Consider the following 23214-nt stretch of genomic DNA (forward strand, 5'->3'; position numbering starts at 1 on the left):
AGAGGAGCAGGCGAAGCTTGCACCCACCACGCCTGCGCAACCTCAGCCCCGCCCCCTCCACCGCCGTCCCCGGAAGCGCTTCCTTTTCTACGCAGGCGCTACAGCAGCCCGGATCGCTGGAGCTTTGCCTCTCTAGGCCGGTAGGGACTCTCCTCCATGATCCTGTCTGTCAAGACTGTTTAGGGGTCGGCCTGTGAGGCTGGGTCGCGTTCGGACGCTTCGATCCTCGAGTTGGTCACCGGTGAGTGGACCCCGAGGAAATGTGAGTACGGGCGGGGCCGGAGCAGCCAGACTGGCAGGATTTCCCCTCACCCTGGGAATGGGTCTGCCCGCCTCGCCCTCCCCTCGCTCCCGGAATGGGCTCGCCCCCTCCGTCCCAGCCCCTCCTCCCGGGCTGGGTGGTGTTGCCATGGTTACGGCCCGCTGGCTGAGGCCCGGCATCTGTCCTCGCAGGTGCCGGGACGTCCTGAAACCCATGGCCCGGCGGCGCTGACTCAAGCCCCTGGCGGAGGCCGGGCCACTCTGGCCGGCATGGCGGGCCAGTTCCGCAGCTACGTGTGGGACCCGTTGCTGATCCTGTCGCAGATCGTCCTCATGCAGAACGTCTATTACGGCTCTCTGGGCCTGTGGCTGGCGCTGGTGGACGGGCTGCTGCGCAGCAGCCCCTCGCTGGACCAGATGTTCGACGCCGAGGTAGGGTCTTCGGGCGCGCCCGGGAGCGTCTGGGCCTCACGGGGTGGGCTTTGTGGTCCGACACTGCTGGGCTCCAGACCTGGCCGTGCCACCTGCTAGCTTTGTGACCCCGGGGATGAAATCTCGCCTTGCCGAACCTCGGCTACCTCATCTGTAAAGTGGAACAGCTGCTAACAGAGAGGCGGGTTCACAGTGTGAAGGAAGGGGGCTGGGACGTTACCACCAACAGGGCAGCGTTCCGGGCAACCGGACACATCTTCCTGACACTCTTGAGAAAGCGACTTCATTTCTCTGAGCCCCGAGATTCTCAGGTGGCAAATTGGGGGCGGGTAAAAGAGTATTCCAGCAGGTGTGATGCCAAGTTCCTGGACTTTGGAGCCTGGCCTCCATTTAAGTTCCACTGCTGTTTGACCTGGGGCGAGTATCATAACTGTGAACCTCAGTTGTGCTGCACGCGAAATCATGGGACCGGTAGCAGGGAGACCAGTAGCGGAGAGGCTGTGGACTGCATGCAATATGGAGAGCTTGTACTTCTGATTCAGAAAGGCTGGGTATTCAGTCTGGCCCCCCAACACTAGCTGTGTGGGCCTTTGGGCAAGTGGCGTCACCTTTCTGTGCCAGTTTCCTCTTCTGGAAACCGGTCGGAATCATCCTCGGTAGAGTGTCATGAGGCCCAAAGGGGCCCAGGAATAGGACGGTAGTACTTTAAACCGTAACGGAGGCCTGAGAGGTGTTTGTGCCCGGGAGACAGCTGCGGTGTGCAGTTTCGAGCACTGTTTTTGGAGCTGTGAGATCTGGGATGGAATCCTTGCCCCCGTTGCTTATTCTCTGTGTAGCCCTTGGGCGAGTTTTACCCAAAAAGAGGGAAGAGTGACAACAAGAGCAGCAGCAGCTTGGCCAGGCTGTGGTGAGGATGGCAGGAGAGGACGGGTGTCACAGGCTGCCGGGACCGACAGTGTCGGGCAGGTGTGTGGTGTTCGGCGGCACTGGGTCAAGAGTGGGGGGCAGTGCGCACCCACAGGTGCACAGTAGTCCCTTCTGGGGAGCCTCTGTCCTTCTGGGACAGGCACATGGGAGCCCTGGGCTTTGTTGAAGAGACCTCTCATGCACGCAGCCTGAATTCCAGACCAGGCATGGACAGACTTTTTTTTTAAAGGATGAGCTAGTAAAGATATGAAGTCACAACTTACTCACCTCTGCCATGGTAGCCCCAAAGCAGCCGTAGACAATACCGAGTTGACTAAGTATGCCTGTATTTCAATAAAGTTTTATTAACAAAAATAGGTGTCTGGTCCCTGGGGCCATCATGTGCTGAACGCTGTTCTGACCTTGCTCTTGCTGTTGACTTACTGTTTCACTCTGGGCAAGTGACTTAACTTCTGCGAGCTTTCATTGCTCCTTTGTAAGGTGAGGGGAATAACCCCTTCCCCGCTGCTGGGAGGGTTCGGATGAGATGCCAGGGTGGATGTCGGTGAAAGCGCCCTGCTGGAAACAGGCTGCCGCCAGATGAAGGGGCGCACTGCCCGCTCTACTCTGGGAGGAGTTTCCTGGGGGGCTGGCAGGGCCTGGAGCCGGGGCTCCACCGAGTCACTTCTCCAGCGTGTTTCCCTCTGTGATTCCCCCCCAGATCCTGGGCTTCTCCACCCCTTCGGGCCGGCTCTCCATGATGTCCTTCATCCTCAACGCCCTCACCTGGTGAGTACCACCAGCTCTGCTGCCTGGCTTCTGGGGTCTTCGTGCTGAAGCTGACTCCCCAGATGTGGACATGAGATAGGCCGGCGTGTGTTCCTCGGGAGTGGTGGCCTGAAGTGGGTGGCAGAGGCACCCACTGGGGCTGGCTCCACCACGGGGCTCCCTCCGTCACTGTTTGGACTGAGCTGCAAGGCTCTCAGTCACTCTGTGCGAGCTGCCTGTGAGACAGCTTCTGTCTCAGGCCGCTTCCCTGCTGCAGAATAAGGTGAGGAAAGGATTAGACTGGGAGTCAGGAGAACGGAGCTCTGGGTCCATGTGCCATTGGCCAAGTCGCTTCCCTCCTCCCTGGGCCTCGGGCTCCTCCTCGATGCACTGAGGGGTCTGACTGGCTGACGTCTGACGTCACTCGTAGCCATCGCCTGTCTCCTGAGAGGCAGGCTGCGTAGTGATCGAGATCACAGGCTCCAGAGGGGACCCACTTGGCTTTGAACTTCAGCTTTACCCCTAGTCTAGTGACGATGGACAAGTTCATCTGTCTAAGCCCATTTTCTCATCAGTAAAATGAGACTGATGATATTACTGTTATCACAGTTGTAAGGATAAGTGAACTACTTCATGGAAGTACTTAGAACAGTACCTTGCACATCACTACTCTTTTTTTCAAAATCATTTTAGAGAGAGAAAGCAAAGGGTGAGTGGAGAGAGAGAAACATTGATTTGTTGTTTCATTTATGCATTCATTGGTTGATTCTTATGTATGCCCTGACTGGGGATTGAGCCCGCAACCTGGCACAGCGGGAGGACGCTCTAACCCACTGAGCTGCGGGGCCAGGGCGCACGTTACCACTCTCGCCCTCGCAGTGGAGGTCGGAAACTGGCGGGCCGACTCCAGTTTGGCTCCCAGAGGCGTTCTCTTCGGCTTACACAGTTGTCAGGACATGCCCGGTGGGTAGAACATTTTCCCACTTAGCTGAAAGTCAGCGATATTTTATATTAAAAAGAATTCAGATTTCTGGCTTCTCTTGAAAAATGGGAAGATTGATTCTAGGCCAGACTCCTAGCGTGACGACTTACCCGGCTGCACGTAGCCCCTGTCCCTCTTGCAGATGGAACATGCGGGCTTCCGGGTGCCACAGTCCCCACCTGTTCCCTTGAGCGACGGTTGCTGTTTATCACCGAACTCATGCTTTCGTTTTTCTTCTGCCTGGCCCGGCTCACTCTCAGCCCTCCCTGCCCTGTTCCTCTAGGCATCTGCTAATGTAACCCTTGCTTCACACTGACCTCACTAGCTTCTAATCTCTATGCTGTCATCCTAATTGTCCCCACTCCACAGATAACCTAATCTAAGGCCAGGACAACCCAGTGACAACTCACTGCTGTCCTCTCCCCACAGTGCCCTGGGCTTGCTGTACTTCATCCGGCGAGGGAAGCAGTGTCTGGATTTCACTGTCACTGTCCATTTCTTTCACCTCCTGGGCTGCTGGCTCTACAGCTCCCGGTTCCCCTCGGCGCTGACCTGGTGGCTGGTCCAAGCCGTGTGCATTGCCCTCATGGCTGTCATCGGGGAGTACCTGTGCATGCGGACGGAGCTCAAGGAGATCCCCCTCAACTCAGCCCCTAAATCCAATGTCTAGAATCGGGCTCTTTGGACACCCGGCTGGGCAGGTGCCTCGCCCCCCAACGCCTTGGGCCGCCCGGACCCTCCAGGTGAGGTCCAGCCCAGGCTGGAGAGGAACCCTGGAAGTGTGAAGTCTGTCCATGCGGGAGAGATAGCGAGGCCCTGGCAAGAAGGCGGGGAGCAGTCAGGGTCCCGGCTGCAATGGCCCTGGTCTGCGGAAGCCTTGGTGTCCGGGAGGTCAGCTAAGGGCTCTGAACTTGGTGTCCGGGAGGTCAGCAAGGGGACGTCGTTCAGGGTAATAGCAGAATTGGAACCATGTCACTCTTGAGCCGTCATACCTATCACCAGCCTGTTATTTTAAAAAAGAAAAAAAAAATCAAGGATATCTGATTGGAGCGAACCACTCTTCCGGTCATCGGTCTTGTCTCCCCGGGACAGCGGTCGCCTTTGCCGTGTTGCGGAACCGCGGCTCTTCCACCTGGAGAGATGCTCAGTGTCTGGATCCAGAGCCGCAGAGAAAGACGCGAGTGCACAGCGCCAGGCTGCTCTGGGGCGAGGACGGCAGCCAGATGGAGGCGGTCAAGGGCCGGGAAAACGCACAGCCGTGTCTCCCTCTGTGCGCGTGCACCCGGGAACCTAGGACTAACTTACTTCCAGTTCTCTCCGCGGGGTGCCCACCCTGCTGCCAGCTTCCAACGTGGTCGGCCTTAGGACCCAGAGAAGCGTCCTCACTTCACTCCCAGTCTCACCCTCGCAGTGGAATCTCTGGGAGTGACCGGCCCCCTCAGCTCCCCCTGGACGTCAGTTCGGGGCAGAGGTCCTTTTTCCTGACTTCTTTGCAGGTCTGCAGTGGGAAGGGTGTGACGGGCGTCTGGAGATGGGAAGCCCAGTCTCCCAGCTCGACCTGCGCTGACAGTGCGGAGGGAGACAGGGACTTGCTGTCGGGGCTTTTGTTGGGAGTGGAGTGTCCTCTGTGAGGGGCGTGCAGCTGTCCTTCCCGTGTACATAAACACAGTATTTTCCACGGTTCTGCCTGTCCTTCCTTTGGGACGCTGTGTAACGAGAGGTCAGCACGCCAGGCAGGGGAGCCGTGTGCAGAGAATTAGGTCACCTGCTCCTTTCCTGGGCCCCAGGTTCATTCCTCCGTTCGGCTAAAATCCTAAGGGCAGGGGACTCCTGGGTCCCCGTCCCCTGCACCTATAGCCTCCTCTACTAGACCATGGGGGGACCGCCCGCCGCGACTAGGGATTGCCGTCCCACTTGCTGGTGATTTCTGAGCGTGTGCAGAGCGCGCTGGTCCAGGTCCACTTCTGCGTGGAGCCGGCGGGGCTCCTCCCTGGATCCTCTAGAGTCTGCCTGAGGGAGCTGCCAGTTGTCAGCTTTTAGTGTTAGGGCTGCACAGGTGAGTTCTGCATCTTCCCAGGAAGCCTTCCTGGCCTCCCGGCGCCCAGCCCGCCCTCTGGAGCAGGGCGTGGAGTGGGACTGGATGAAGGTTTGAGAGCGAGCGTGCCTGGGTGGAGGCCGGAAAGGAGTGAGGGTGAGGCGCCTCCATCCCTCCGGGCGCTCTGGCTGGGCTGCAGGGTCGGGGGGGGGGGGGGGGGGGGGGGCCGCTGGGGTGACTCGCCCTCGGTCGGTGGATTTCCCTCCAGACGCCACAAGTCCAAAAGTACGTGACTGACTTTGTTTTGAGAAAGGTGTCAGAACACGTCGCGTGGCTGCCATGTCCCTTGGTCACCTGTGCTGGCCGCTGCAGCTCTGCTGGCACCCCTCTCTGGGGCTTCCCTCTGGGAGCTGTGCTGTTCTGCGTGGTTCCTGCGGCGACAGGCCTCGGCCTCTTGGGCGTTAATTTCAGTTTCGGATTCCACCACAAAGTCAGGGGAGCCTTATTTAAAAAAAAAATAAAACAGTGACTGAGCTGAATGACAGTTGGGGTCAAAAATACATGACCTCAATGCGATTTTTATTTGTAGAGTAACAGTAAAAGCAGTATCTAGAGGTAAGTTCCAGAGAGGAGTGCGCCATGGCAGTGATGTCATGTTAGAAATAAACAGCGTCTGTTGAGTGCTTAGCAGATGCCCAGGGTGGGCTGAGCGTTCGGCGTCTCGCTCACTTAACCTTCCCAGCAACTTTCCGAAGGGGAGCACGTCCGCCGTGTTTTACAGATGGGGGTGCTGTGGGGGTTCTGCCGAAGGTCCCGTGTGAGGAGCTGGGAGGGCCAGGGTCGGGGCTCCAGCAGGGACATCAGTGAGCTCGCTGGGGAGGCTTTGATGGGTAAAGGGTGCGTGCATTCTTCATGGTGAAGTAACCTGTCGCCTTACAGCCGTACACCTGCATCATCCCGCTGTACTGTTTGAATGCTAAGGATGCATAGTGCTTTATAAACATTAGGAGCTTTCTAAGGAAAACTGACGGACAGTACATTCAATATGGCCACAGATTTCCAGCTGAACAGAGGACTGTAGGAAATGTTTTTATTCCAAAGGATAAAGTTCCCTCCACCCCACCACTGAGTGGGTGTATCTCTGGACCTTCTAGGGGTCTGCAGTCTGGACCTCCCCGTGTCCCACTCACTGCCTGACCTTGGGCCATTTGGAGAGAAGGGAAGACTCGTGCCCAGCAGGCGCTCAGAACAGTTTCTCCTTTCCAAGGAGGACGGGAGACGACAACAGGATGTGTAGTTCCGACGGTGCCTCTAACTTCTAGTTCGGGGCAGCCCCGTCCAGATCAGAGCCAAATGGGCCAGGTGGCCGGTGGCGACACCAGGGGGCAGGGTGGAGAGCGCCAGCTCCCCGTGAGTCCGGTGGGTGTGCACAGCTCACACAGGCGCCCCTGGAAGCGGAGATCTTTCGTCCTTAGACTCTTCGGTGACTCCGAGATCAGGGGAGCTTCCTTCTGCCAGCCCCAGAAGGCACTGCGGGCAAGGGACTGGCCGGGGTCCACAGAGCCTCGGAGCAGGGGCAGGCACCAGGGACACGCCCTGCAGAGGGATCGGACGCCACTGTGGTGCTTGGGGTTTTCCGTAGGAAATTAGCGAAGGATGGCGAAAACAGCCCTGAGATGAGGGGGTGCAGAGGGCTGAGTTCCAGTCCCCGCCCTGCCCCTCCCTGGGCAAGTCAGAGCTCTGGGGGCTCTAACACAGACCTGAGAGCGCTGTGATGGGGAGCAGAGTTAAGTCCTGGGGCCCAGTACTGGCTGTGAGACCAGATGAGCTACTTCACCCGTCCCTACCTCGGCCTCCCCATCTGCCGGCGGAGGATAATAACAGTGCTTCCCCGAGTGGCTGCGAGGATTCACTGAGGCGTCGTGGGTAGAGCGCTCAGCGCGGGGCCGGCACATGGGAAGTGGCCCATAAATCGAAGTTATAGTTGTTGTCCCCCCATCCCAACCCCCACTGCCCAGAGGACATGCCTTTCTCCTGGGTCCTGAGTGGTTCCAGCTGTCAGCTGGGGGGACAGGCTTGCCCAGGATCTAGGTGCAGCCAGCAAGGACTGAGCCCCTGGGTGCCACACACTGAGAAGGGACGTATGTATTCTCACTTAATCCAATGAGATTCGCACCATTATTTTCCTCATTTGCCAGACAAGGTGAGGATAAGGAGTCACTGAGGGTGGGAAGCTGGGCCTGTCTGCTTCCACAGCCTCATATGCCCGCATTCCAGTCGTGTTTGAGTGCCACGTGGGTCCGAGGGGGAGAGGGACAGTCTCGGGGATGCCGATGCCGTCTTCGGAAAAGGTCATGGACGTGGACGTAGGACGGGCTTTGTAGCAAGGGAGTTCCCTTTACTGGGCAGTTAGGCAGCTGCTTGCAAGTGAGGAACAAGGTCGGTACCGGCCTCGCGGCCTTATTATTATGGTGCGGGGCCCGGGAGAAGGCACGGAAGAAGGCCGAACACTTGTTCGGTACCCCACAGACGGGCCTTGTGTCCATCAAGCCTGATGTGCTCTATCTACCCTCTGGAGTGGATAGCAGTGGCCCTGTGGAATAAATAAACGGATGAAATAGCTCCAAAGAGATGACGTGACTTAAAAGTCACTCAAACTCCTGGAAGTTAGTCCACCCTCCCCCCCAAGTCCAGTCAACTGTTAGGAAGCCGTTTCTGCGGCGCTCGCTGATGCCCGTTGCAGCCTTCTGCCCAGATCAGGGTCTGAGCCCAGCAGAGGAGCCTCAGGTTGAAGCGCTTCAATAAAGGGCGGCTGTCGTGGGGAGACCCCGACAGCACCTTGTGGGAGGCAAGTTTCCTGGGGACCAAATGCCAGTGCCGGTGGGGACAGGCTGGAAGAAGTGCCCCTGCCAGGAGTCATTCCCACAGGAGGCCTGCGTCCTTGCTCCCCCAGGGCGCTCTGGGCACGCGGCCCCCTACTCCATGGCCCCCTGGGGGCAAAGGGGAAGCTGCTGGTCTTTCCGGGTCCTCGTTGGGGTTCCCTGGGTAGGCTCCTACAAAGAATAGTGCTGCCCCCCGCCACCCCCAAGAGAGTGTTTTGGGGGATTTTTTTTTTTTTTGGCTGGAAGCGCACTGCCCTGACTGTGTCTCTGTTGAGAGCCTAGGATGGAAGTTCACAGGAAGGTGGATGATGGAATGGAGACACTTTGGGAGGAAAGATGGAGAAGAGGTGGTTTTCGGAGGTTGGCGGGGTTGACAATGTCCAGCAAGGGAACTGGAACGGAGGTTCAGGAACCGGGCTGGGGTGCACGCTGAGCGGGAAGACAGCTTGGAGGGGAGGTTACTGGGGTGGCGTTGCGCAGCACTGGGGAGGGGGTGGCATGCCTTAGGGCAGGGAGGGAGGGCCGCCAGGCCGCCTGGCCGCCTTCCCCAGGCAGAGCCTGGCTGTGCAGAGCAGTCCCACGGCCGAGCCCAGGCCGTCCTCTCTGCTGGATGCACGGTCATGCTGCTGAGCGCCAGTGGGGCGGAGGGTTGCCAGCAGGAGGGCTCGGGGGGAGCCCCTCCTGTCCTTTCCTCTCCCGATCTGGGGATCCCTCTCCCTCACCGCCCTGGCTCCCCGGGGTAGGGTGAGGTGGGGCCGGGGCCCCTAGGTGGCTCTGCTGCTTTCCTTTGGGCATCCGCTCGGCATCCGCTCAGCGCATCCTGCCTCTGGGGGAAGGAAAAGGGAGGAGTGCCGTCTTCGCTCGAGAAAGCCTGGGCTCTGCTCTCCCCAGCTGCACGCTCAGGGCCCTGTAGCTTCTGACAGAGGGTGACTCCGACCGGATGGGTGGACCAGGGCTTCCGCCGGGTGAGGTGTGTGCCGTGTCACATGGAAGCAGCAGGAGCACAGTACCAGCTTCCCGCCCGGCCCTGCTGTCCACGACCTCTGACTCAGGTGAGGCCAGTGACATCCACGTACCGACACCTGACGCTGTGATAATCAGGGCACGGTGCACGTGTGTGATGGGCTGCACGGACGCTCCCTTGGGCCTTTTACCTTCCTCTCAGACGGGGAACGGGGAGCAGCCAGGAGCCCGAGATCAAGGTTCTTGCCCCACCACCGCTCCTAGTGGTGCGAGCCCGGGCAAGGGTTTCCCTTCTCTGCAGCATGGCCTCCTGCTCTCCTTGGCTTGCAGGGCCATTGTGAGGCACCTGGCACCCAGGAGACACCCAGAAAGCACCCAGGAAATGTTCCCTCTCTGTGACTTCATAGAGCAACCCCTCAGGAAGCCAGTTCAGGGGGGGGGGGGGGGCGCTGCAGCTTGCTGGCTTTTTGTCTCGGGTTCTGGGCTGACTTTAGGGACCTGGGGATGGGGTGGAAGAAGCCATAAGTGATGCATGTTCCTCCCCCCGCCCCCCTCCCCAACTCTACGGAGGGCCTCTTTTCTCCAGCCTTTCCAGCCCCAGGCAGACAGGCAGAGCCAACGGAAGCGTTCCTCAGCGCCATATGGGAGATTTTTATTTGTATACTCGCGAATTTTCCCGTCCAACCCTCCCAATCAGATGATTTCATGATCCACCCTCTGCTCACACTCAGGCTCCCATCCGAGGTCACACCACCTGCAAGCGGAGACCTGGTGTTAAGAGCGAAGGCTGCCCCCAGGGGGCGCTGCCACCTAGGGAGAGGGCTTAGGGACCCGGCGCTGCGGTGCCTGGCAGGTTGGAGATTGTGGTTTTGTGAAGGGGAAGCCTCCCTTCCCACTGGACCCCCTAGTGCAGCACCCCCTTCCTTTCCTGGGACCTGAATTCTCTCTTGGAGGGGCTGCAGTATTTTTTTCCCCATGCTGAAGAACTTTTTCCGAGTAAATCTTATTTGAGGCATGAATAAAGAAAGCAAATGGAGAGCTGGTTTGGTCTGAGAGAGGAGGGGGTGTGGCGGACCTCTGCTCGACCACGCCCCTTCCCCCACACTTAGAAATTGCTGAACTGCTTCCTCAGGCCTCTGTGAGATTCTGAGCTGTAGCAGTCGTGGCCTCTCCTGAGGCCTCCAGGCAACGGGGTGACCCCCCTCGGAACCCACGCTCCCAGGGTGTGCCTCTCCTCCCCTAGAGCCCCTGCTTGGGTCCTGAGGGGCTCCGCCGGGCCACCAGACTGCTGTGTGGTCTCGGTGAGTGGCTTCCCCCTCTCCGAGCCTCCCTTTCCAGGCCTGAAGGTGGGGCCTCCCAGCACTGCCAGCCACAGCCCCTAAGACTGTACCCTGAGCCCCCCGACTCTGGGGCCCAGCTGTGGGCCTGGCGTGGGGCAGGCATCTCACCCTGGCCTGGCGGTGGCCTCGTCACACCCTGTAGGGATGGCACATGGGCAGCTCAAGGGATGCCGAGCAGAAGCGGGTGCAGCAGCGCTTGACCCAGCGCAGGGTGGACGACCTGCACATCACGCGGGGCCCCGGGAGGTGGATCCGCGTGGGCAGCCCCTCAAACCAGAGCCACGGGTCCGCTGCTTCCAGCTGCTCCGTGTCGCCGTGCTGGGTCTTCAGGAAGATGATTCGGGGGTCCCCAGTGGGCAGTGGCCTCTCCCCGGCTCCCGTGCAAGTGGTCAGGCGATGAGCCCTCGATGTCTTCGGGCCCTCGGGCTCCCCCTGTTCTCCCCTCCCTGGCACTGCAGCCCAGGACTCCCGGACCTTCTTCCTCTCCCGCAGCCCCACCCTGGGCTCGGGCTCCTTAGGCTTCTTGGTGGACTTGAACGTCTTGGACTCCAGCTTCTTCTTGGAGCACCTGGCCTCCTGGAGCTCTTCAGTACTCTGGTCCACTCTGTAGCAGACGGTGCTGCCCCTGACAAGGAGAGGAACAGCAGTCGGCCGTGCAGGCCCATGGCCCGGTCCTCTCGCTGCACGGAGACGGCTGCGGTCAGGGCAGCCTGTGCAGAACACTAGGGAGGGCCCCGGAGGGAACTTCTCTGCCGCCCAGGGGCCTCGCACCTGCGGCAGGTGATGGGATACACACTGGCAGCAGGGATGTGAGAGGCTGAGGGGGCACAAGCAGGTGACTGGGAGGTAGGACCCCAGGAAGACAGGTGGTCAGCATCAGCCACTGGGTCAGGCTTCTGCCTCCGGGTTTCAGCTGATGGGGTGAACTAGTGCAGTGTTTTTGTTTTGGGGTTTGTTTTTTTATTCAGATTGTGTTTAGGGGACCTGAGGGTTCTGAGGAATTGTCCCTGCCCACCCCAGGGCGGGGTGAAACAGGACACCTTCCCCCAAAAAACACAAGTGCAGTTTGGGGACAGACTTTGGAAGAGAGGTTCAGCTGTTTTAAAAAGGCTGGGAAACTATGGGGCTCATTGACCCCCACCTGCTGGCCCCTGGTCTCCTGACTGCCTGCACCAGGCCACCTCGGAGCGGGGCCCAGAGCGGTGGGGCTGTCCAGAGGCAGTAAACGCCGGGAGGGACTTTTCTAAAAGGTGTCTATTCCGATTGGGTCCCCTGCAAAGTGTCCTAGCTGGGCGTGTGGAGAGGGGCGAGGCCTTGGGCTCAAGATAATGACAGTAGCGATGATGATAACGACCAGCACCAATCCAGTGCCCATCAGGCGTGAGACCCGACACCCCCACAGCGGTCCTGCAGAGTAGGGGGCGGTGAAGTGGCGGGGCGGCTCGGAGAACACGGGCTTTTGAGACAGACAAGCTGCGGTTCAAATTCGCTTCTGCCCCCTGCTATCTGTACGATTTGAGGCAAGAAGTATAACCCCTCAGAGCCTTAGTTTCCTCCCCTGTAAAACTGGGATGATCCTGTCTGCCCAATACAATTGTTGGGAAGAATAAACTAAAGGCGAAAATGCTTGTAAAGTATTTAGCATAGTGCCGGGCACCAAGCAGGTGCCTAACCAATGTGAGTTTTCTTAATATTCTGACGTGACTGATGAGGAAACCGAGCTCCAGCAAGATGCCTAGTCTGCAGGTGGATGTCGGGGTGGTGTTGACCTTGAGAGCGGGAGCAGGAGGGGTCCCACCCTGCCCTGTGCCCCAGGCGGCAGGTAGTCCCACAACTGCACGGTTGCAACCCTGGTTTCGGTCATGGCTCTGGTGACAGACAGGCAGGGCTTCCAATCCTCGCTCAGCCTCTTACCAGGTCAGGTAACTGGGACAAGGCACTGCATCTCCCGAGCCTCAGCTTCTCATTATAAAATAGGGCTCATAAATACCTTTCTCTCAGAGCCTCTGTGAAAATTAGGTTTTCTAGATTCCTGAGCACAGCGCCCGTTCCCAGTAAAGCCAGCTGTTGGGCCCGTGTCGGGGCCGGGGCGGGCTGAGCTCACCTGGAGATCAGGAGCACCTTCCGCACTTTGAGCGGCGAGTTCCAGCACTTCCTGGCCAGGTTGTGCAGCTCTTGGATCCGGGGGTTTGAGCTCCTGAACAGCCTCAAGAATGACAAGTTTTTCAATACCTGCCGGAGTTGAGGAACCAGAGAAACAGGAGCTTCGGTTTTCCTAGGATCATGTCCCACCCGCTGTCTGGACTCTGGCTCGGCTCAGCCCGGGGACCGGGTCTGGGCCACTTAACCACGGCACTAGGAGCAGTGCCCCGTGGGCACTCAGGCCCGCCTTAGCTGGGACCAGAATGGGGCATCTCACCATTTTGAGTTGGTTCCACACAATTAGTTTGTGGACAGGCTGCTGTATACTGTCCTGTCGTTTCTCATCTTGCATCTAAGAGACAGAGAGAGAGAGGGAGCGCTAACCCAGGAAGATCCCGCCCCTCCGAACGCCTGCCTCTCCGTTCAGCCCAGCGTGATTGCACCTGCCCTAGACCGCGAGTTTTGTCACCGCAGTTTGGGGGCAGACACGGGGAGGCCATTTCACCCTCCTGACCTCCCTTCACCCTCGAGCTCTCCCTTCCCCTCCCCCTGCCCTGGGCGTGGCTGGGCTCCGTGAGGCCGACCACACCCAGTCCCCAGTCCAACCTTGGAATCCACACTATTCTTGGGCCTCTTCTTTGCTGATGGACTCATGCTGGGGCTGTGAGGCCTCAAAGACAGATGGAGCAAGACTGGTACCAGGTGCTGCCTGAGCCTTGCCCCTCCGGGTTCAGCCAGCTCGCAGGCTGGGCATGAGGGGGGCTGCGCTGCAGCTGCCAGGGAGGGGAGCTGTGACATAATGAAATGTGTGACAACAGCAGGGCTGGGCGGGTCTCCAAGGAGTATGTGTGTGGCGGGGGTGGCGGGTCAGGAAGAAGCCCCCACTGGGGAGAAGCCTGGAGTGCGGCAAGCAGATGCGTATATTGTCACCACCTCCCTGTGAGGCAGGGGGGTTGTTCCTCTTTGTAAACGGAGAAGCCACAGTTCAGAGAGGATACGTAGTTTCCTCGAGGCCTACGGGTGGGTAATGGTGGAGCCGGAGACCTAAGGTCTGACACTCAACCCACAAAGCCAGAGGTTTCCAGCTGTGCTCATCCGGGCACTCACGTCCCGCGTGTAACTCGGGCCTGGCCACGTGTCAGGTGATGCTCTGAGTCCTGGAGTGAAAGTGAATCCCCGCCCTTCAGGAGCTTACGCTCTAGTGGAGGGCAACCAAAACAGTGTGTGTGCTCACCAATGTTTAATAGTTGGCTCCCTAGAACAAAGCGCCTGTCGTGTGTGCGTTTGTTATAAATTTTACGGATGGAAATCTAAAATAATGAAATTTGACAATTCTCTTTATTGTAAATTCCATTTAGCCAGTCAATTCTTTTTTTTTTTTAAGATTTTATTTATTTATTTTTAGAGAGGGAAGGGAGGAAGAGAAAGAGAGAAACATCAATGTGCGGTTGCTGGGGGCCATGGCCTGCAACCCAGGCATGTGCCCTGACTGGGAATCGAACCTGCAATGCTTTGGTTTGCAGCCCGCGCTCAATCCACTGAGCTATGCCAGCCAGGGTTCCGGTCGATTCTTATAGCACGCTTCTCTGGAGTTGTGCCCGACCCTTGCAGCCACAGCCAGCCTTGTTTACACGGGCAAACAAGTGTAGTGCCAGTGTGGGTGTGGGTACTCTCATTTACACGAAGAGTAAGAAGAGAGTGAAAAAAACGAGAGAACAAAGATGCTGGAATTCCACCCATTCGTCAGTGACACGGTCGACTCATTTGCTGTGTTGGACCGTGTTGCTGTTTCCATGTAACAGCTGGAGGCAGGACACAGGTTTACACTTACTATGCAGTATTAACATCTCCACTGCTTTCTTATGGCCAGACTGTGGGTCGGTGAATTTCTTCTGTAAAGGCCACGTAGTTGCCACCGTTCAGCTCTGCTGTTGCAGGGTGAAAGCAGCTCTAGATAATATGCAAATGAGTGGACATGGCTGTGTTGCAATAAAACTTTATTTACAAAAATAGTTGACGGGCTGCATTTGGCCTATGGCCAACCCCTGGTCTACAGCAACAAGATGATAAACCTGATTTATCACGTTTACCTATGTCTGTGGTGTAAATACTTCTTCCACAGCTGATTTCAGTCTACCAATGTGATGTCACTGAATGCAGAGTTGAACAGAAATGCACAACACCATACTATTACATATTGGATACAGAGTCCAGCAGAAATAAGGTCTGCTTGAGTGTGGTTGGTAGGGTAATAATATGGGTGTGATAATTTATAGTTTTCATTTGAACATTTCACCTGAAATGCCATATGGTATGCCTGAGTGTGATATAGTTATGTTACAGAATTACATGCTTGTGATTTTGTGAATAAAAAAGGGGCATTATTTGTGCCGGACTCTGTATTTCTGTGGATGTAAAGACTCTCAAGAACGTAGATAATAGTAAAAGGAAGGTAGTAAAAAATTAGGAAGTGATGAGTTTGAACATTTTCAATCCTTGTTTTTTTAAAGATTTTATTTATGCTTAGAGAGAGGGAAAGGGAGAGAGAAAGAGGGAGAGAAACCTCAAAGTGTGGTTGCCTCTTGTGCGCCCCCTACTGGGGGCCTGGCCCGCAACCCAGGCCTGTGCCCTGACTGGGAATCAAACCGGTGACCCTTTGTTTCACAGCCCACTGAGCCACACCAGCCAGGGCCCACCTTTGTCTTTAATATCATTAATTAAGCTTGTATAACTTAATTTTTAATGGTGGCTATGCTTAACAACCAGCCGGCAGAGGTCCTGAAAATGTAACAGGCTTTTGTGAGCCCTCATGCGTCAGTCCCGGCACACCACTGTTACGCCAAACGGAAATATGTGCGTGGAGAAAACCGAACAGGGCGGAGGGGATAGGAGGGCAAAGGGGGAAGGCTGGCTGCGGTAAAAGGGTGGGATGGGAGGGCTTCGTCACCAAGATGAGATCTGAGAAGAGCCTGGATGGAGGGAAGGAAGGGAGGGCAGCAGTGGCAGGAGGTGGGGTGACGGGGGGACAGATCTCGGGAGACTTTAACAACGTGGGCTGCTCTGAATACTCTGAAGAGTTTGTGAGAAACGGCTTCTAGGGTACAGCACCCCCAGTGGAGTCGGCCAAGCTGATACCCATCCACGTGTGGGAGCCGCTTCACCCCATACGGCCTCCAGGGCAGAGGGGTGTGCATGCACAGGCCGTGCTTTGCTCTGCCTTGCAGGGGTGACCGACCAAGCCTAGGCTCCAGAACAGCTTCTTACATATAAAAACCCTTTATTATTAGGGTGAGGGATCAGGGGGAGGGTGGCTAAACACCCCGTGGCCCCGGGGAGAACCCTAGGAGGTGACACGGGAGGGAAGACATGGAGGACAGCCCCCTCCTTCCTGTCCACCCCAGTGCTCCTTGGCCCCTGTGCCTGCTCAGCCGTTCCCCTCCTCGCCGGTTCCAGCTCGCATCAATCCAACGCTCCTGGGCTCTGGTGGGTGGCATCAGAACCATCTAATGCCCTGCTGTCTGCGGGTGCCGAGTGCTGGGGACCCACTGTGTGCTAGGCACTTAGGGGACCCACTGTGTGCTAGGCACCAAGGACAGCAACATCAGAGCCAGAGCATGCCGCCCCTCAAGAAGCTCAGGGGCCCCAGGGAGTGTGGCTCCTCAAGGCTGGGGGTTCTTTCTGTTGTATTCATTGACAAAGCCCCAGAGCCTAGAATAGTGCAGATAGTAGGTACCCCAGAAATATTTGTTTGAAAAGTGAAAGAAGTAGGGTTATATATGATAAAAGTAATCCCGTGGATTGTTGGACCAGCCTGGGGAGGTCAGGGAAAGAAGGACGAGAAGTTGGTTGGGCAGAGGGGGGCGAGGTAGCCAGGGAATTCTCAAAAGAGGGGATTTTTTAAAACATAGGTGCACTAGGGGATTAGGAACTGTCATATGCTGAAAGGACCAAGAGCGGCAGTGGCTGAAGCTAGAGGAGTGAACTTGCCCACCGGGCTGCTTGGAGTCTGTCCTCAGGGCTCCGAGGGCCTTGGAAGGGCTCCGGCAACCTAGACATGGAGGCTGGGTTCGGCCCGGGAGCCTGGCCCCGGTGCCCCACCGTTCTGTTCCAGTCCACACTTCCCACCCCTCAGCGCCCCTCTCTCCTGCTCTGCCTGCTCGGGCCATTTGCCCCCACGGGGACGGGGGTTGGGGGAGGCGTTCTTCATGACCGGGCATTGCGCCCCAGTGACGGCTCCTGAGCCATTTTCCAGATGCCAGCTTGAGAGGTCCTTCCACTCACAGGGGGAGTTTCACAGTCTTCTTACAGGAACACCAGCCATCGGATCTGGGGCCCGCCCTGATCTGGAATGACCTCCTCCTAACTCGTTGTATCTGTGAAGACCCTGTTTCCAAGTAAGGCCACATTCTGTGTTTGGGGGACACTATTCAACCCCGTTCAGCTACTCTTGTGCGGGTGATGTTTGCGTCCGCCTGAGTGGCACGTCCAGGTGGGGGGCTTCTCCAGCACCCTCACAGGGACTCATTGCCGTGTCCTTCGGGTGCCGAGGCTCCTGGCCGGCCTGCCTTCTTATGTGCGTTTCATGCACAATGGCCAGCACTTGAAGCTGCACCCAGAGGGAGGGGTGGAGAGGAGAGCAGCTACTCCAGGCTGTTCGGAACTGGAGACTCCCTTTATTCTGCACTCCCTGTATCCCTGCGAGTCCAAGCTGGAGATGGGTCTGGATATATAATTCTTTTAGGAACTGTGGGTCACTCTGAATCGTTCCAGTCCACTCTGTCGGGCAGTGGCCATGCCCACTGTTTCTTCGAGATAAGCTCTTCTCTCCATTGGGCTGCTTCTGAAATGGCTGAGGGGCAATACCCGTAAGCTTTCTAGAATCCGTATTGTGTGATTCGCAGGACCTGTAAGGCACCTATAATTTTTTTAGATGTCTTCTATCTGACTGAATAATACCCCAAAGCATCACCTTCGGTCTTCCAGAGATGTAAACCAAAGGTTTTATAGTCACGTTCCCCGTTTCATTACGGACCATGCTTTGTTTTGGGGGTGGGTTTGTTTGTTTGTTTTGCAATACCCTGGATTTGAGCTTTGCTAGGAAACCATTTCTTAATTTTAGCATCATTTGCCATTTGGGGAGGTTGAGGATTTTCTGCCATGAAGTCCTGGCTCCCTTGTACTTAACAGCCCTTTAGTTCATTGTTCCCCAGCCTGAGCACTACTGACATCTTGGGCAGGATGGTCGTTTGATGCGGGGGAAGAGGTGATGGGAGAGGGGTCCGTCTCCTGCGTTACAACATATGTAAGATCCCTGGCCTCCACTAACTAGAGGCCAGCAGCTGCCTCCAGTCTGGACAACCAAAAATGTCTCCAGACATTGCCAAAGGTCCCCAGGGAGCAACACTGCCCTCATCTGAGATCGATTCTTTTAGTGTCTCTCTCCCCACCTGCATTTACTGTAAGCAGCAAGGGGAGGCCGGCGCGTCTTCCACACCGTACTTGGAGATCTCGTTCGCTGAGTCCCTCAACTCATCAGGCACATTTTCTTCTTTCCACCGTACTGCTGCAGGGTTGCTAAACTTTATGCCAGAACATAGCAAGAATTCCTCCCTCCCACCCCCCGTTTCCGCTAGTGTTTGTTTCACCTTCCTCTATGCCAGTGAATTTCACCCAGTGTGTCATGTGACGCCCTGCTGCACCGCGAGAATTTTTAAAACATACAATGCCTGACTATTCAGTCAGGGACACTGACCTCTTTTCCATTAGATTGTCAAATAAAATAGTAACAACAGTCAACACAACAATATCTGTCCGGTGTGAACGAATAAAAATTATACCTATCTTTTTTGTTAGATCAGCAAAAAAATATATTTTTTGGTGTGTTGTAGAATTTTAGGAATTAGTTGCTGTGAGCCGTGGGAGGACACAGGTTGAAAATCGCGGCTCTGTGCCCTGAATGCAACCGCATCAAAAGCCTGAGGCTTTTTTTCAAGGTGCTTTAGGCGTTCACTGTGCTCTTCTCCAAGTCTACTGCCCAGTTCTAACACCACTCCCATGCTCTAGAGGGCCGTGACAGCAGCCCTCTGCCCCAGTACCAGCATCTCTGTGTGTTGCCTGTTGCTGCAAAGCAAATTATCCCAGAAGCTAGCAGTTTAAAACAAGAAGCATTTATTACCTCAAAGGTGTTGAGCATCAGGAATCCAGGAGGGCTCCAGCTGAGTGGTTCTGCCTCAGTGTCTCCCGGGGTCGCAGGGAAGCTGCGGGCCAAGGCCACACCATCTCCAGGCCCTGCACGGGCCCAGGAACCTGTTTCCGAGCTCGCCCAGGGGCTTGCAGCGGTGGGGGGGCCTCTGCTCTGCTCTGGCGGCTGGCTGGAGTCTCCAGCCCCTCGCCCTGCAGACCTCTCTGTGGGGCTGCTGGCAGTGCAGTGGCTCGCTACCCCGGAGCGAGCGGTCCAAGCAACGGAGAGCACACACCCAAGGTGGAAGCTTGGTCCTTTCTTTTCCCTTTAAATCCTAATTTTGAAAGCAGTACAAGCCATCATTTCTGCCATGTCTCACTGGCCCCACAGAGGAGCCCTGACACAGTCAGAGTGGGCGAGAACTGTGCGAAGGTCTGAACAGAGAGAAGGCGGGGGCCCTGGGAGCGCTTCGGGGGGCTGGCAGCTGCACTTCGGTGTCATTGCAGATGTGTTTCTCATTTCCTTTTCAACTTCATCTTTGACTTATGGGTTATTTTGAAGTGTTGTGTTTTATTTCCAAGTATTGCATTGTTTTCCAGATATTTTTCTGTTATTATTTTTATTTTCGTTCTTTATGGTCATAAAACACACTTTGTATGATTTCAATTCAATTCTCTTAAATGTATTAAGGTTTGTTTTATGGCCCAGGATATGATGTATCGTGGTGAATGTTTTATGTGCGGTTGAAAAGAATGTTTATCTTGCTGTTGGTGGGTAAAGCATTATAAAAATGTCAATCAGAACAAGTTAGTTGAGCCCTGACCGGGTAGCTCAGTTGGTGGGAGCATCACCCTGCTACTCCAAGGCTGCGGGTTCCATCCCCAGTCAGGGCTCATGCAAGAATCAGCCAATGAATGCAAAAATAAACACAAAAATTAACAAAAAAAGAACAAGTTAGTTGATAGTGTTCAGGTTTTCTTAGCTTTTTTCCTGTCTGGTCCTTGTTTTATTGATTACTGAGAGAGAGTTTTTGAATTTCCTAACTGTATTATAGATTTTGCGCTTTCTTATTTTAGTTCTATTGGCTTTTACTTCATGTATTTTTGAAGCTCTGTTCTCAGTTGTATACACCTCTGCGATTGTTCAGTCTTCTTAGTGAATCGAACCTTTTGTTATGATGTAATGTCCCTCTTCATCTCGGTAATAGCCCTGCCTTCAAAGTCTGCTTCTTCTGATACGAGTACTGCCAGTCCAGTTTGCTTTGATGAGCAGTTTGCTTTGTGCGGTGTATGTTACTCCCTCTGTCCACTTTTAGCTCACACATCCCTTCATCCTTGCATTGGGTTTCTCGTAGACAGCATATTATTGCCTCTTGCTTTTATTCCCAATCTAGTGATCGGTCTTTTAGTTGGTTTTTGATACATTTAGATTAAAATCTACCTCCTCCCTACTTGTTTTCTATTTTTTCATCTGTGCTTGTTTTCCGAGTTTCCTCATGTTCTTCCTCCCTGTGGGCTGGTTGTGTTCTCTTGGGGAAAACCTTACCCCATGGGCACCAGCGGTAGACAGTGGGACCTACTGTGTCTGGTCAAGACAGTTGGCCACTCGCAGCGCACCACACGGCAGGAGCGTCAGCAGCATCTCGTGTGGGTTCCTCGGCTCCGAGTTCGGCCAGTGGTGCCGAGGTCCCAGCTGCTCAGCGCCCACCCAGCGGGTGCGTGTTGTGGCTGAGAAACCCGCGTTCAGCCCTTTCACAGCACGCGGTAAGCAAGCCTGCCTTTGGGAAAGGTGCGATCAACGGATCGAGTCAATCTGAAAATAATATTGCACCACTTCTCATACAGTGTAAAGACCTTTCAGCAGTACATTTCCAGTTCCTCATCCCATAATTCGTACTATTGTTATTGCCATACGTTTTCCTTTTAGATATCTCTGAACCCACAGTGGATCGCTGTTCTTTTCCTTTCGTCATCCGTTACCTTTGAAGGTGATGAAAACCAGAAAAAACAGTTAACCTCTATTTCATCCATTTCCAGAGACCTTCATTTCTGCATGTAGACCCAGGTTTCTCTTTGGTGTCCCAGTCTTTCTGCCTCCGGAACTTCCTTTGCCATTTCTTGTAGTGCTGACCTGCTGGTAATGAATTTTGTTTAGGTTCATTTGAAAAAAAGTATTTTTATCTCCTTGAATAGCTTTCAAGTTTGAAAGTTACTTTTGCTGGGTATAGAATTCTGGTTTCACAGTTTTTTTCTTTCAGCATTTAAAGATACCATTCACCCTGGCTGGCGTAGCTCAGTGGATTGAGCTCGGGCTGCGAACCAAAACATCGCAGGTTCGATTCCCAGTCAGGGTGCATGCCTGGCTTGTGGGCCAGGTCCTCAGTGGGGGCCACATGAGAGGCAACCACACATTGATGTTTCTCTCTCTCTCCTTCTTCCTCCCTTCACCTCTCTAAAAATAAATAAATAAAATCTTTAAAAAAAAAGATACCATTCAGTTGGCTTCCGGTCACGTGACTTCTCTCATGCGAAGTCGGCTCTAAGTATTGCCTTTGCTCCTCTGGAGGTGGTGTGTCTTTTCCCTCCAGATGCCTTATCATCTTCTCTTTATCTTTGGCTTCCAACCATTTGACTGTGTAGCTAGGTCCCATTTTGTGTGCGTGCATATTTTCATGTGTGTCTTTTCTCCTTCTGGGATTCACATCACACATTCGTTAGCTCCTGGATGTTCTGTTCTTTTTTTTTTTTGTCTTGTTTTTGCTTCGATTTTCCTTCTCTTTCTGTTTCTATTCGGGTGTCGCTTGGTCTCTCTTCACGTTCACTGACTCTTTCCTCAGCTGTGTTGAGTTCACGGAGGAGCCTGCCAAGGGCAGTCTTTATCTTTGTTACATGTTTTTAAAGTCCCTAGACTTTTCCATATGACTCTTTTTTTGTAGTCTCCCCATCTCTGCTAAAACTCCTTTTCTGCTTATGCATGTTGGCCACGTTTCCCAACAGAGCCTTTCACATATCCTTATAATTGTTTTAAATTTGCTGTCAGGTAACTCCAGAGAGCTACCCAGGTCTTCAGCCTGGTTCTGTCCATTGCTTCGTCTCTTGACAATAGGGCTTTTGGGTGTTTTTTGGCGGGGGGGGGGGGGTTGTAAGCAAAAAGTTGCTTTTTGCTTATGTGTTGTAGTTTTTTATTGATTTCTGGACAGAATGTGTAGAGCATCAGAGACTGAGGACAATGTTATTCATGCCTAGAAATTGGTATATCCCTTCCTGGGCCATTGGTGTGCGGGACTGAGTCAGTCTTGCCAGGACTTAAACTGGGCTGCGTTTTGTTGTGTCCATGGCTACTTTCAGTATCTGCGGACCCCTGTCTCACACCGGCCACCCTGGGCTTCAGCCAGTCAGTACAACGGCAGCCGAACGCTTCTTGCCTGCCCGTCTGCAGACCTTGTCCTCCCCCTGTGTCACCAGCGTGCCAGCGCCTGCATCCAGTTTCTTCTTGGAGGCTCCTGTCCTTCTTTGGAATTCAGGTTAATTGGTTGCTCTGCAACCTCATCTCCCTGATGGATTAGACAAAAGTTATCATTTTATAGATCACCTAACAATTAAAACAATTATTAGTGTGGTAATGACGCCCCTCCCAGCTTTCTGCATCTTAGGAGGAAGCCAGAAGTCCCAGCCATCTAGCAGCTTTTCGCTGCTCCTTCCAAATCCTGTTGCCGCTCACCGCCAGGCCCACTGCCTGGGGCTTTCTCTCGGCCGGCTGACGCCCTTCCAGCACAGCCCCCGAATTATTTCCAGGCCGGTTGATTTCTCCCCACCCCACCCATTCATCTGGCAAACATCTGGCAAAGAGCAGGGACCGAGGCTCCTGACCTGTTGCCACCGTGGGGACAGCTCAGAGCAATCCACGCAGCCCTGTCCCTAGGGACAAGCCTGAAGCCTGGGGCGGCGGCTCTGTGAGCTGAGTTGTTATGCACTGTCCTCCTGACTCGGCCTTATTCCTCTGTGCTGGGAAGCGGCACCCTGCCACTACCCCACCCACTGATGAGGAGGAAGAATCGCACTGACCCAGACGCTCCCTGGAAGATGCAAACTGCAACGGGGTGAAGGGGGCAGGCCGGGAGCAGTGGTTGTTATAAGCACAGTCTCCGGAGGCAGCCTGCCTGGCTCAGATTCCAGCTCCATCACTCACCAGCTGTCTGGCCTTGGACGGGTCCCTGCGCTTCTCTGCATCTTAGTTTCTGTATCTGTAAAATGGAAATAATAATAGTTCTCACCTCACAGGATTATTAAGAGGATTAGAAGAGTCAACATATACGAAGTGAC

General features: G+C 55.0%; 3 protein-coding genes across 4 annotated transcripts in view; 2 read left to right on the plus strand and 1 right to left on the minus strand.

The window, feature by feature from the left end:
- Positions 1-5040, plus strand: SYS1 (SYS1 golgi trafficking protein). 2 transcript variants are annotated; one of them, XM_036009882.1, is made up of 4 exons: positions 1-262; positions 454-693; positions 2321-2388; positions 3779-5040. In XM_036009882.1, the coding sequence occupies exons 2-4, from the start codon at positions 532-534 to the stop codon at positions 4017-4019; spliced, it is 471 nt and encodes a 156-aa protein (XP_035865775.1). In that variant the 5' UTR covers positions 1-262; positions 454-531; the 3' UTR covers positions 4020-5040. The 2 variants fall into 2 exon arrangements, with proteins under 2 accessions (XP_035865775.1, XP_028380628.1); XM_028524827.2 differs by having other exon boundaries at positions 5-241.
- The window catches only part of DBNDD2 (dysbindin domain containing 2), a 26851-nt gene continuing 5957 nt past the window's right edge, over positions 2321-23214 (plus strand). Inside the window, exon 1 of the mRNA XM_036009879.1 lies at positions 2321-2388. The gene's annotated coding sequence lies outside the window, so the exon portion shown is untranslated. The remainder of the gene's footprint in view (positions 2389-23214) is intronic.
- On the minus strand, positions 9894-13365 carry TP53TG5 (TP53 target 5). The gene is given in 5 exon segments (XM_036009461.1): positions 9894-9983; positions 10678-11440; positions 12674-12801; positions 12989-13090; positions 13318-13365. Coding segments are annotated over 4 exon segments (1020 nt in total). The 3' UTR covers positions 9894-9983; positions 10678-10698.

This window comes from Phyllostomus discolor, chromosome 9 (genome assembly GCF_004126475.2).
Source record: "Phyllostomus discolor isolate MPI-MPIP mPhyDis1 chromosome 9, mPhyDis1.pri.v3, whole genome shotgun sequence".
Classification (NCBI taxonomy): domain Eukaryota; kingdom Metazoa; phylum Chordata; class Mammalia; order Chiroptera; family Phyllostomidae; genus Phyllostomus; species Phyllostomus discolor.

Bases quoted from the DNA above. Each gene is read 5' to 3' on its own strand.
- SYS1 (XM_036009882.1), top strand. From the start codon at position 532: ATGGCGGGCCAGTTCCGCAGCTACGTGTGGGACCCGTTGCTGATCCTG. The intron at 694-2,320 runs GTAGGGTCTTCG...ATTCCCCCCCAG, and splicing joins ACCAGATGTTCGACGCCGAG to ATCCTGGGCTTCTCCACCCC. The intron at 2,389-3,778 runs GTGAGTACCACC...CTCTCCCCACAG, and splicing joins ATCCTCAACGCCCTCACCTG to TGCCCTGGGCTTGCTGTACT.